Here is a 13179-nt window from a genome sequence, read left to right as displayed (position 1 = left end):
GGGTGGCTCCCGCGTCCGAGCGTTGCCCAGCAGAGCTGGTGGCGCTGGGCTTCTCTGCCAGCACTCAGGCTCCCCGAATCGTCGTCGCTTGGTCCTCGCTTGGTCCCGCAGTCGAGGAGCCTGGTGCTGCAGGTGCATGGGGAGCAGGGTGCCCTGGAGCTGGTGCATCCCCACGAGTTGGTGCATCCCCATGCACGGCAGACACCCGTGGGCTGTGTCCCATCAGCAGCGTGTGGCGATGTGGACCGGGCTGGGACATGGTATGACGGGTGGGGGACAAGCCCAGTGCCTGCACTGCCCTCGGCTGTCGGCGGGGGGTCTCGCTGACTGTGGGCGTTGAGGCCAGCAGGGGAAGCTTCCAAAGGTCTTTCCAACCCTCTGCCGAAGCTGTCCCTGACTCCCTTCCTGCAGCCCGCGGCTTCGTGCGGGGCACGGCCGCAGCTCGTGTTTGTCCTGCCCTGCCCACGGGGACGGCGGCTGCGGGATGAGGCTCAGGAGGGCAGCAGCCTTCCTGGGGAGAGGCTTCCTTCTCGGGTTTCTGTATATTAGAGAGAATCCTTCAAATTCTGCTAACTGTGGAGTCCCACCCTCCTCCCCCCTCCAAAGCCCCCGGGTAAGGCAGTTTTCTTTCTTACTTGTTTCTGGTTTGCTCCCAAAGTTGTGACCCTCCGTGCGTCCCCTACCTGGGAATGTACCTGACCGACCTGGCGTTCATTGAGGAGGGGACCCCAAATTACACCGAGGACGGCCTGGTGAACTTCTCCAAAATGCGGATGGTGAGTCTCCCAGCCTGGCTGCAGCGGGCGTGCAGGGGCCGGGTTGGAGCAATGCGGCTCGGTGCCGCGGTGCTGGCCAGGTCTGTGCCCGCCCCGTGCAGCCCCCGCAGCTGGCTGTCATCCAGACAGCACCAGGCGGCCACACACGTCCCCCTGCACACGTGCACGCAGCCGGGGTTGTCCCTGGTGAGGGATGTGTCCAGAAGAAACAAAAAAAGCCCTTTGCGTCGTGCTGTGGTCGAAAGGTGTGGATGGAGCGCGCTCCACCGGCTGCCCGTCGCCCTCCTGGCTGCTGGGACGCGGTGCTGGTGGTGATGGCTGTGCTGTAAACAGCCTGTGTTTTATCTCCGGACAGATTTCCCACATCATAAGAGAGATCCGCCAGTTCCAGCAAACCTCCTACAAGATTGAGCACCAGCCTAAGGTACGACCTTGTCCCAAGAGCCACGTGCTCCCTCTCATCTCCCGCTCCAATTGCAGTGCCTAAGCAGCCTTCAATTTCTGGCAGCTCCTTCAGGGAAGATGTGATGCTTCTGTAAGAAATTTAGCACCAAAATGCTAGCAGAACCAGTGCAGGTGGGGGTTTGTGTCAGGTGAGGCGTAACAGAGGCAGGCAGGCACGGAAGACGGGTAGCGACCTCCCTGCTCTGGTGTCTCTCGTGCCACGCAAACCATAAAATGCCTAGGCAGCATTGCTGGCAGAGCAAAAGGATGCAGCGTCCGCCATCCGAGCCTCGGTCAGAGCAAGTCAGCGCCGTCCCTGCCTGGCCCTAGCTTTGCTGCCGTTTCTTCCCAGCGAACAGGACTGCCATTTCGCTCTGGTTCTTTCTGCAAGCCGCCGCGATCGTGGGCACGGGGGGCAGCAGCCCGGCACGGTCTTGCTGAGCTGGGGCTGGAGCCACAGTCGGGCAGCGTGGCGAGGGAGCAGCCTGGAAGGGCTCCCGGGGAGTGGGTGGGCGCTGGGGATGGAGCTGTCCTCCACTGTGAGCTGCTTTCGGGCAAACCTCAGCCGAGGCAGAGACCTGTGCGCTGCGAGAGCGTGGGCGTGGGTCTGCTGCGGAGGTCCCTGTCCTGCGGGAGAGCAGCTCCTGGACTTGAACTCAGCCAGGGCTCGTGTTTTACCTGGAGGTGGAACGAGAAGCTGTACCTTTCTCCATCCGTGGGGCCCTTCCATGGGAATGAGTAACAAGTGTCGGTGGCTCCTGGGACCGCTGCCCTCGTGCTCTACCCTCCCTTGCCTTTTGCTGCCCGTCCGCTGCAGCAGGAGCATGGCTGGTGCCTCTGCACCGAGAGCAGTGCCTGGGCCTTGCGGGTGGCTGTTGGCAGCGACGCGGGGGCCGGAGGGTGGCTGCAGGGGCCGCAGCAGGCCCCCCCGTGCCTCCCCCAGGGTGCTGCGGCGGAGGCATTGCTGTAGACAGCAGCTACGCCCGGATGTCACAGCTGTCGGGCAGGGCGGGCAGTGTGGCGGGTGGCCAGAGAGCTCCTGGGGCTGCTCTGCGTGTTTATAAAATGCACGCACTGCTCCTTGCCCGCACAGCCGGGCCACGGGGCAGAAGCTGCCCCTCCCCCAGTGCCCCCCTTTCCCTGCAGCAGGCTTTGCACGGAGCAGGACCAGACTGTGTCCCCCCGGGACCCCCCTGCAGGTCGCTCCCAGCAGTCTGCGTGCAGCTGAGTTGTCCCAGCACCAGCAGAGCCCACCCCGGAGATGCTAAGAAATAGCTATTCTGGGGCAGCACCCCGCTCCCCGGGCTGGGGGTGCAGGCTGGGAGCTGAGCATGTCCCACTACCCACCCCCACCCCCCGCAGCCTGGTGCTGGGTGGCCCCACACATGTGATGAGATGAAAGGTCTCAGCTGCCCTCACACTTCCTCTGCTGCAGCACCACAGAGCCACGGAGGAGCGGGGCTGGTTGCTGTGGGGATTTCCGCTGCCTCCAGCGCTGCTGTTCTCCAGAAACAGCAAACCCTCCTGAAGCAGTGCCGCTGCCCAGTGCCCCGGTGGCCGCGTTGCTGGTGATCGGTCCGGGCCAAACCACCCTCCGATGACACCAGTTTCTCTGTGTGGTGGTGGGAGCAGCCCAGCCCCTCTGGACCATGACCCCCAGCCGTGCTGGCGGAGGTCAGGGAGCTGCAGGCTCTGATTTTAGCCTCTGCAGTGCCGGGCAGCCCCAGCCTTGCCCTCTGCAATGTTGGTACCTGCCTGGGGCTGGGCTCACTCCACAGCCTTTTCCCAACCAGGCACCCCAGGTAACCCCTGCCTCCTCGTGGCCTCTCCTGCTGAGGAAAAAGATGAGTGTCTGTGAAAGCAGCCCATTGCCGTGAGAAACCCAGCTGAAAACAGCCAACAGCCGTGCATCGCCCTGTCTCCCGGCAGAGGTGCGATACAGCTGTACGGAAGCTCCTGGACTCTCCTGTGGGTGATGGGATGAAGCCCTGTCTGCGCTGCCGGCTCTTCCTGGGCAAAGGCTCTGCTGCCGGCTGCTCCTCACGCCGGCTGGCTCCAAACCCCTGGCGCGGCACCTCACCCCGGCATGGGCCGTGCCTGTCTTTGGCATCACCAGCACATGCTGTGCTGCTAACAGGGCCAAAAAGTAATTTGGGAAAAATCTACCAGGAATTGCAAGCAGATTTTCTGCTAGCACCGGCGCAGATGTCCTGCCCCGTCAGCAGTATTCCTGCAGCAAGAACGTCATTCCCCACTTATGCAGTGTCTTAATTATTGGGGCGTTGTGTTCACAACAGGAGAGAACTTTGTGGCTGATATAATAGTACCAGAGAGGAAAACTAAGCAAGAAAAACAGAAGAGCAGCTGAGGAGTAGGCAAGACTTTGCAATCCTGGGATGAGATAAGCATGTGCAATGCCTGTGTCGGTTGGCAGAACTGCAGGCCCTCCTCTGCGACTTGTTTTTTACTGCTCAGGCCTTTATAATCTCCCAGTTTCAGCATTTATCATCGGCTGCAGCAGAGGTGGGTCCTCCCTGCTAACGGTTTGGCTCTCATTTTTCCAGGTGACGCAGTACCTGCTGGACCAGTCATTTGTGATGGACGAAGAAACCCTTTACGAAGCTTCTCTGCGAATAGAGCCCAAACTGCCTTCTTGAGCCCGGAGCAGTGGCTGGCGGCTGCTCGTGTACACACGCTATACCATACTGTATATATCTGTTTGTTTCTGTTGGACGCCCTGGAGTGACTTTCACGTATGTGCTTCTCCAAGCAAACCGCCCCCTCGTTCTTAGGCCGCAGTAGACCTCGCGTAGGATTTCCCGCATCGTTTAAGGTTTCACGCATCAACACTTTGCTGGAGTCCTGGTTTCTTTTCGATTATGTTATTTTTGTCATTTGTTCTTCCCGAGGGGGCTGGCGGTCGGGCAGGCGAGCCCCTGTGTTCCCGCGGGGCTCTCGGGCAGCTCGGAGCAGCTCTCGCTCGGGCGGCGCGGGCAGTAACATCCCCGGGCAAACGCTGTGAGGCGGGGGAAGAGAACACATTAAAGCTTATCGCCCGGTGCAGAGCTGCCCCTCTCTGTGTGCCCCCCCCGCGCTGGCCCGGTGCCGCGGGGGCCTCTCGGCCGCTCCCCCAGTCCCTGCGAAGTCGGGAAGATGGAAACGTCCCCTTGACTCTCCTCGCTGCGTACGGCTCATGACAAGCTTCTGTTGATATGCTATAGATGCGTATACCTTGTGACCACTATGAGTAACATGATGTAGAATTAGAAAAAGATGACCGAGTGTTTTTATTACATATACTGTAATCCTGTCTAACCACCTTCTAGCAGGAATATAGTAATGTAGTGCTTATTCTGTGAATATTACCATGTATTTTTTACATTGTACAGTATATAAACACAGTTTAACTTTACAGTGGCAGGCATGCTCCACTCTGACAACCAGAACACTTTTGCTGTAAGCAATACCTCGTGGTATGAGAATTCTCTTTCAAGCCCTAAAACTATTTCAACTTACAGCTTGTTTGGAAAAATATTTCCATTTTTTTGTAAAAGTATATGTTTCCTGATTACCTCTTGCTAATAAATCTATTCTATCTCAGGGTGAACCGGGACTTGTCATGTTTTTATCGCGGGTCAACGCCGCACCCTCGAACACCGCCCTCCCCCTCCCCACGGGGACGGGCCGCCCCTGCCACGCCCCCGCCACGCCCCCTGTCACGCCCCCTGTCACGCCTCTCCGGGGAAGGCCCGGCTCGGATCCGCTGAGCCTGGTTCAGCCCGGCTCGTCTCCGTTCGGCCCGGCTCGGCTCGGCTCGGCTCGGCCATGGGCTGGGCCGCGGTGCTGGCTGGGGCCGCGGTGCTGGCGCTCGCCGCCGCCTGGGCGCCCTCCGCTGAAGGTAAAGGGGTACCGGGAGGGAAGGGGGTGGCCCGGCCCGGCTCGGCTGGGCTGGGTCTACGGCTCGCCGCCCCGGGCGCGCCCCGGGCGGGGGAGCCGGGCCGAGCCGGGGGAGCCGCTGACGCCCCCCCGCTCTCTCCGCAGAGGAGCTGCAGTTCAAGGCCTGGATGCTGCAGGTAAAGCTCCGGGCGCCCCGCGGCGGGAGGGGCGGGCCGGGGGAGCGCCGGGGGCCGGGTGCGCGGCTGACGGGCTCTGCCCCGCAGAACAACCGGCGGTACGGCCCCGACGAGTACCCCCGCCGGCTGCGCGTCTTCCTCGGCAACAAGAGGCGGATCGACGAGCACAACGCCGGGAACCACAGCTTCCAGAGTAGGAGCCGCGTCCCCAGCCCCCCGGCCCGCTCCTGCTCCCGCTTTGAGCTCTGACCCTGGCTGACCAAAGCGTTCCCGTTTCCTCCTTCTTTCAGTGAGTCTGAACCAGTTTTCAGATCTGACTTTCGCCGAGTTTAAAAAGTTGTACCTCTGGGGAGAGCCCCAGGTAAGTCGTGGGACCCCGAGCCGGCCCGGCTGCACCCACGCGTGGGTCAGCACCCCGTCGTGCGCTGCCTGAAGTCCACTTCACTAAGAGCGGTGCCCTCTCCCGCCGGAGCCTGGGTGTGAGCGAGGTGAACCCCCCCCACCCACTACCTTCCCGGCTTTCGTCTGCCTCTGCCTCCTGATCCCGCTCTAGCCGAATTGTCACTCTGCTTTCCGCTTTGCAGATTGATCTGTATTATTCTGGGTAGACCTAAGGCGTGATCCCGGCTGTTTGGGGAGCCAGGAGCTCCCTGAGCAGCTCGGGCTCCGCCGCCAGGGGTGTGGGCTGGCAGTGCTCATCAGGGCTTGCCGGGGTCTCCCCGGCTGTAGTGGCTGGCGTGCAGCACACGCAGCGTGGCTGTCACCGCTCCCTTCGCACTGGAGAGGGCGGCCATCACGGGCCACCATCCCCCAGCACGGTGGCTTGCTGCAGCCCTCCTGCCTCGCTTGCAGAACTGCTCGGCCACGAAGGGGAACTTCCTGCGCAGCTCTGGGCCACATCCTGACTCTATCGACTGGAGGAAGAAGGGGAATTACGTGACGCCTGTGAAAAACCAGGTGAGAAGTGTGTGTCATCGGTGGTGCACCAAGAGCAGGCCGGGAGAGGGGCTGACCATGCCGGGAGGAGGACTGATGGGGTGTGCATGCCCACAGGGAAGCAGGGTCCCCCAGGATCCCCTCCATGGCTGGGGCAAGGGTGGCCGGGTGGGGAGCTGGGGCAGCCTTGGGCAGGGGACAAGTGGAAGGCGAAGCCCAGCTGCTGGCGGAGAGTGGAAGTGCTGTGCTCCTGGCATGCCCTTCTGCCCCAGCCCCGGTGTTTTGGGGAGGCTGGTGACCCTGCGGCACATCATGGAGCAGTTCCTCTCCGGTTCCTAACGCAGGGCCCCTGCGGGAGCTGCTGGACCTTTTCTACCACAGGATGTTTGGAGTCTGCTATTGCTATTGCAACAGGAAAGCTCCTTTCGCTGGTAAGAGATTTTCCTTTCCTGTTCACTGACAGCAAGTCCTGCCTCTGGTTATCCACTGGGCCTGCCAACGGGGCCAGCCCACTCCTGTACGGGACAGCCGCCGGCTGCTTGTTCCGAGTCTGGCTGTGTGTTGCTGCATGCGGCTGTGGCAGGTACCCCCAGCCCTGCAGACCCCTTGCAGCTCTTCGCAAGCCGAGCAAAACAGCTGGGGAAGTGTGGGGCAGCGTGGCTGTGAGGTCTCCGTGCCCGAGGCTGTGCCACCCCCTCTCGGGGTCCGAGTGTCCCGCTGCCCCGGGCTTGGGCAGAGCCCTTTTCGGAGCAGGATGAAGTGGGGGTGGGGTGGAGGCTGACGGGTCCCTGCTGCGGGGAGCAAGCGTGGGTAGCTAGAGCCGTGTGTGGTGCTGCCAGCCGGCGGGCAGGAGCTCCTTGCTGCAAAACAGCTTGCTGCAAGTAGCGCGTTGTGAGACTGTTTATTTTTAAACTCCCAGAGGATTTATATTCTCGAAGAACCAGAAAGACAGTAGCCGCTTATATGACTTACCAGAATGGCTGAGGGTTGGGTGCAAGTGTTAAAAACAAACTTGACCTTTGAAAGAGATCCCAGCCAGCTGTCCCGCGGGTGGGACGGTGTCCTGGCAGGCGTGAGGAGGAATGCCTCTTGCAGCTGGAGCATCCTGGGCTGCCGGCTCCATGCCTCCCTCGTCCTGCCCGCTGGGATGCGGAGCCGTTCAGCCGGGTGGTTCCCGCTCGCAGCAGGTGAACGGCCAGCTGCACGGGTACAACCCGTGCTCTTTGCTTGCCTGCCACGCGGGCTGTATTTCGCCTCGCTGATTCTGGATGCAGGTGTTGAATATATACTGACTCAGAAAACCTTTTCGTAGGCGGAACAGCAGTTAGTTGATTGCGCTCAGGCTTTTAACAACCACGGCTGCAGCGGGTAAGTAATATAAAATAATAAAGAATAGAAATAAGAGTATTTAACGTTCTGTGATTGACAGCCTTCCTCAAGATCCAATGTTGGGGTCCTTCAGATCTTGGAATGGCTTTTCTTTCCCCTTGGCTGAGACGGGTCAGGGAAAACAGTTTTGGGTTTGGTTTGCTTATTTTAAGTTCACTTTCCCTAGAGGTTACAATGTTTCACTAGATCTCCAGCATTTCCTAACCTCTGCTGTTCCTCTTGTTTATTAATTTTTCTTCTGATATTTGTTTTGTTTCAATGTCTTCTGGCATCTCAGTCGTGGGTGCTACGTAGCTAGGCCTTAACATCCTCAGGGCAAACATGGAGAATTTTATCTGTTGCTCTTCTCATGAATCATGTGCATCTCATGGTGCTTTAAGAAACCCACAGAAACCCCTGCTTCCCCTTTGGTAAATTCCTACCAGAATTGCTAGAGAAGGCAGAAAATGAAACTTTCTGAAATCTTACGTTTTCTCTAAGAGAAGCGCTCCCTGAGGAATGTTCACAGAGCTGAGCAGAACCACTCTTGGTGCCTTTTATTTTTCTTGTGACTCATCCTTGCTCCTCTCCTTGTGAGCGCGCCCCGATCACGCTCCCCTTTTTCTTCCTCCTGTGAGATGTGCTCCCCGGAGGCGGCCGGGGAAGGACGCAGCTGCTCGCTGAAGATGTGGGTCCCTTGTCCTCCCCCACACTGTGTAGCTGGGGACCCCAGCCAGGCCGGGCAGAGGTCACACAGAAACACCTTTCAGTGCGTGAGGCTGCCGAGCTGAGCCAGCACGGCTGGAGCTGCCTGGGCAAGGTGGCCTCGTGCCGTTGGGCTCCTATGTTGGCTTTTTCCTGGGGATTAGGCACCCCTGGGAAAGAGGTCTTCTCGTGCTTGTGTAGGACTGTGCCAAACAGCGTGGTGCGCTAGGCCAGGAGCCCCAGACAGGGAGATATTGCAGGAACAGACTGGACCTCATGCCTTTAGAGGGTCTGGGACACACCATCCTTCCCTTTCCCCACACGTTGTGGGAATGGTCTGTAGGGCTGCGGGGGAAGGTTGATGGCTTTGCTCTGCAGAAGCCGCAGTGTTACTGTCCTAATTAATCTGCATTCTGGCTGTGTTGTTTTGCAGGGGCCTGCCAAGCCAAGCCTTTGAATACATACTGTATAACAAAGGGCTCATGGGGGAGGACACCTACCCGTACCGGGCCAAGGTATTTCCAGCGCAGCTCGGACACATTTCTGCAGCGGCAGAGCAGGGTCCAGAGCAGGCTTTAACACCGGTTCCTTTCTGTCTGCACAGAACGGCACGTGCAAGTTCCAGCCGGAGAAGGCTATTGCGTTTGTCAAGGATGTTATCAATATCACGCAGGTAAGGCTGCAAGGGTTATGTTTCCGAACTACGAGGGCTGTGCCAAGCCTGGCCTGGAAGGTGCTCGGGTGCCCCGAGGTGTGCCGGGCTCCGCAGTGCAAGCTGCAGCCTGCTTGCTCTTTGGCGTGGAGCGAGCTGCCGGCGTGCATGCTCCTCCTCTGCTGACGCCCTTTTCTGAAGGTGGTACCAATGAAGTGCTGTACCAAAATAGAGGTGCTAGGTCTCTGCCTGCTTTCCACGGTGGGTGCAGCTCCAGACTGTACGAAAGTCTTGGTTCTTGCCTTTCAACGCAGGCAGCATTCCTCATCTGCCAGCAGAAAGCCGGGGTTAGCCATCCCCACTGTGCTCTGACTGCTGGTCCGGGGCTCCTGACTGGTCCCAGTGTAACGGGAGGTAAATGACCCTGGGATCCTCTTCTTGCAGTATGACGAGGATGGCATGGTAGAAGCTGTGGGGAAGCACAACCCGGTGAGCTTTGCGTTTGAGGTGACGAGTGACTTCATGCTCTACAGAAAAGGAGTCTATTCAAAGTGAGTATTTCTGAACCTGGGAGGTGAGGGGAAGGTGGAGGGCTGGAATCACTCGCATCCCCATTTCTTCTGCTTTGTGGCCCTGGACACAAGAACACTGGACTGCATCCTTGCACTTTCTTTTAAACAGAAAATAGCAAACATAAGTACATTGAGCCTTGATATACTGATTTCCCCAGGGGGATGAGAGTGCAGCACAGGGAAGAGGGAACAGTATGCTTGCAGCCAATTTACTGCTAGGAGCCAGTCCAAGCTGAAGACCAGACTGTATCTGGAACGAAACTCAGCGAGTCAGTGAGCTTGGGAGTTCCTCCTGCAGCCCTGCCGCAGAGCTGGGGGAAGCCTGCCCCAGCGCCAGTGTGTGTGTCTGAGCTGTGGATGGCAGCAGGTCAGCCCAGGTGTTGCAGACTGGTTTACTTAGGGTAAACCCTCACCGAAGCAAGTTTCCGTGGCACTTGGGTGGCTCTTCCAGTGCTAGACCTCGGAGGGGTGGTGGTGAGCAGCGTAGCTGCCTTCACGCTGCCCTGCACCTGAGCTGGTACGTTTGCAGGTTGCGTTATTAAGGCAGGGGTCCCTGCATCGTTGTTCCCCGCAGGGCATGCAGGTCCCCGAGCACCTCGTGCCAATCCTTCTCTGCAGCTGACTGTGTAAGAAAAATAGCAGAGATTAAAAATTAGTTTGAGACATAAGTTACCTAGCTGCAGGAGGTGTTGAGTGTTGTGTCAGGTCTGTAGCCAAGGCAAAAAGCTACTTAAAAGGATGGTGGTTATATTTTGGAAAGACTGTGGAAGATAACTGCGGCAGGATAGATTTTGATTAGGCAAGAAATGGGAAAAGTGTGTGTTTGGAGAGAACTAGAAAAATACTTTAATGAATCTTCAGCCATGTAGAACTGCAGGGAAAATTAAATGAAGAGTCTAAGCATGAGTGATCTGCCCTGGGGAGCAGCAAGGGAAGGATTAGGCAGCACCCCAAATTTGAGTGGCTTTGCTGGTGCAATAAGGGCAGTAAGTGCCAGCAACAGGTGTGAAAGAAATCGGGTGTGATTTGGAAATCAGGTGTGAAAGCAGGCAGATGGCTGAGATACTTTGTAATAGGAGTCCAGTCTGAGGAACACAGCAAGTAATCTTGTGGATTTGTAGTCTAAGGTAGATTTAAAATCAGAGCATATGGAATAATTGATGCTCCAGTGGTTTCAGCCTATGCTTCCCAGACCAACTATTAACAGAATAAAGAAAAGTGAATCTGTTGTGGGGATTGTTGATCTTTTAGTTATCTGCCATTTGAAAATGTTTAAAAATAGGTGCTCTAGAGATGGGGGCCTGTACCTTGTGTTGTCTTGTTTTATACCACAAGCCGCAACTTTCATGGAGTGCACCCTGAAAGCTGGAAATTCAGAGGAAATACAAAGAAATGTGTATTTAGACTGATGAACTCGCCGGTCCCTGTGCAAAATGCGGAACAGTACCCCTGAACTTTGGGGCAGAACAAACCATACTGGGATGCACTAAGAGCTTCTGGTTTTCATTGTAAAAATTCCATTGCTCAGCTTTTTCACTGTAGCTCATTCTTGTGACAATGTTGACATTGAACAGAAGGCCGGACCAGGTGCTCAGATCAAAGGTCCATGTAGCTATTGCCCTGACTTCAGATATGGCCAGTAATAATTTCTGAGTAAGAAAACAGAGCGGTATCTCCTTTTCTCAGCTTCCCTCCCTACTCTCCACAACTGGAGGTTCAGAATATCCACTAGTTCTTTTTGCAGTTGGAGTGCAATCAAGAATGCCGGCTAATCCGTCATTAATTATAGGCTGTTTTTTCACGTAACAAATCTGCCTTAATTTTCCTTTTCACTGCAGCCCACGATGTGAGAACACTCCTGACAAGGTGAACCATGCTGTCCTCGCTGTGGGGTACGGAGAAGAAAATGGAACTCCTTACTGGATTGTGAAGAACTCCTGGGGCCCGCTGTGGGGCACGGATGGGTAAGGAGGAACCAGCGCTACCGCACCCACCACAGTCTCCCTGTACCTGGTAAAAGGATAGTCACGTGCGTGGGATTCCACCCACCCTCGTCAGCCCCCCGGTTGCCCTTACGCTCTCAAGCTGAAATTTCGCAGCTGTTTCACGGTCTGGAAAGGAGCAGGGGAAATCAGCCCAGCCTCAGCGGTGGAGACATGGCTCCGCAAACCAGTCCTGGGGTCACCGGTTAGAGCGGACCCTTGGATCAACAGACCTGCTGTTGTCACCAGGGGCTCAGCAGGCACGTGTAGAGCTGCCGTACTGCTCGTTTGCCTGGTGCCAGAACGGGCTGTGCCAGGAGCAGGTTTTCACTCCAGCTCCGCAAGTATTTCCAGCTGCAGTGAAATTATTTAGAGTCAGGTGCTAACTCTGCTAGTTTGTGATATGAGGGGGATGTGGAATAGCATTGCCTGGCTCACTGCTGGCGGTAACAGCAGTGTCACAAGTATTTGCTCCGTCCACTGGTGTGAGAAAGGAGCTTGCATGTAATGTGAGCAGTTGCCTTTAGCTGGTATCTGTCCTGCTGACTTCTGGAGAAGGAAACGTTCTCTCAAAGGCATTTCTTTCTCTTTTTAGGTACTTCCTTATTGAACGTGGCAAGAATATGTGTGGTCTTGCTGCTTGTGCATCTTACCCGGTTCCTCAGGTGTAAGAGGAGAGCGCAGGCTGGGGAAAGTGGGCACAGGAAAAGGAGCGACTGATTGTATACAAATTTCTGAGTGCTCAAATCAAGAAAGTGAGAACAAGATGAAAAACCTGTCTGTGGAAAGCTGTTACCTGCAGGCACAGTCCTCGGCTCGCACACTGGTTCTCGCAGCAGGAAGACCCGTGCCTCCTCTCCCCAGCCAAAAGCAAAGCGTGCTCCTACGCCGAGGGCCGGGCTCCTGCCTCCTCCCGGCTGCAGCGTGCCTCGCTCTCCCTGTCCGAACCGGGGCGCGTCGGCAACGGGGGCGCGCTTGGACCGGGGAAAGGCCGTGCAGTTACACAGTTTTAAGATGCCCTTCCTTCAGGTGGCTGCTTCTCAATCAACAATGCAACTCTAGGGATTTTTAAATTTTCTTTGAAGGTGATGTTTCCTTCCTCTAGAGAAAGAGGGGTGCTGTGATTTGTACGTTTTATCTATTTTCATTAAATGTTTTTAGTATTTTTTTTGCATTAAAGAAATAGGGTCTTTTAATGCAAATAGAGAAAAATGGATGCTTTTCTTTCATGAATTAATGAAGAAAGCAAGAAGCTGATTGCTAGTGGTTTATAAACACGCGATGGCGAGAGAAGGTCCTGTGTCAGTAGGGGGCGCTTCTGCTGGGAGTTGTTTCACGCTAAAACCTGCCACCGACTGAATAAAGACGACTTGTCCCCGGCGTGGCGGTGTGCTGCCCGCGGCCCTGGCGTTACCGGCACGGTCACGGGTGGGGGATGTGGCGCAGGGGGCGCCTGGCGGAGGGCACCGTCCCCCTAGCACGGCTCCTGCGAGCGGCGCGGGGTCGCAAAGCGTTAAACCCCCGCCGGGGTTACGCGGCTTGGTTTTATAACCAGCTTTAAAGCGCCCGGGGCGGGGAGGCGGGGGCGACCCTTTCCCGCCGCCCCGGGCGCCGCCATTTTGCGGCGAGGGGCGGGGCGAGCGCCCGCCTTTGCCATGGAAACGGAAGCGC

At 57.0% G+C, this 13179-nt stretch overlaps 2 protein-coding genes across 5 annotated transcripts in view; both read left to right on the top strand.

Moving 5' to 3' along the window:
• Positions 1-4827, top strand: part of RASGRF1 (Ras protein specific guanine nucleotide releasing factor 1) — a 42452-nt gene extending 37625 nt beyond the window's left edge. For all 4 annotated transcript variants that reach the window (XM_075100877.1, XM_075100876.1, XM_075100875.1 and 1 more), the window contains exons 25-27: positions 659-776; positions 1132-1200; positions 3785-4827. In XM_075100877.1, the coding sequence (XP_074956978.1) occupies positions 659-776; positions 1132-1200; positions 3785-3877 (280 nt within the window). In that variant the 3' untranslated portion in view covers positions 3878-4827. The remainder of the gene's footprint in view (positions 1-658; positions 777-1131; positions 1201-3784) is intronic.
• A 109-nt stretch (positions 4828-4936) lies between these two features.
• CTSH (cathepsin H) lies at positions 4937-12888 on the top strand. Its single transcript, XM_075100885.1, has 12 exons — positions 4937-5118; positions 5262-5293; positions 5381-5486; positions 5584-5654; positions 6146-6250; positions 6574-6660; positions 7542-7597; positions 8736-8817; positions 8907-8975; positions 9399-9505; positions 11365-11490; positions 12104-12888. The coding sequence occupies exons 1-12, from the start codon at positions 5046-5048 to the stop codon at positions 12177-12179; spliced, it is 990 nt and encodes a 329-aa protein (XP_074956986.1). The 5' UTR covers positions 4937-5045; the 3' UTR covers positions 12180-12888.
• The last annotated feature ends 291 nt before the right edge of the window (positions 12889-13179 follow it).

The sequence above is a fragment of the Phalacrocorax aristotelis genome, chromosome 7 (genome assembly GCF_949628215.1).
Source record: "Phalacrocorax aristotelis chromosome 7, bGulAri2.1, whole genome shotgun sequence".
NCBI lineage: Eukaryota > Metazoa > Chordata > Aves > Suliformes > Phalacrocoracidae > Phalacrocorax > Phalacrocorax aristotelis.
The sequence above is the reverse complement of the archived record's forward strand: the minus strand, read 5'-3'. Positions and strand labels throughout refer to the sequence as shown.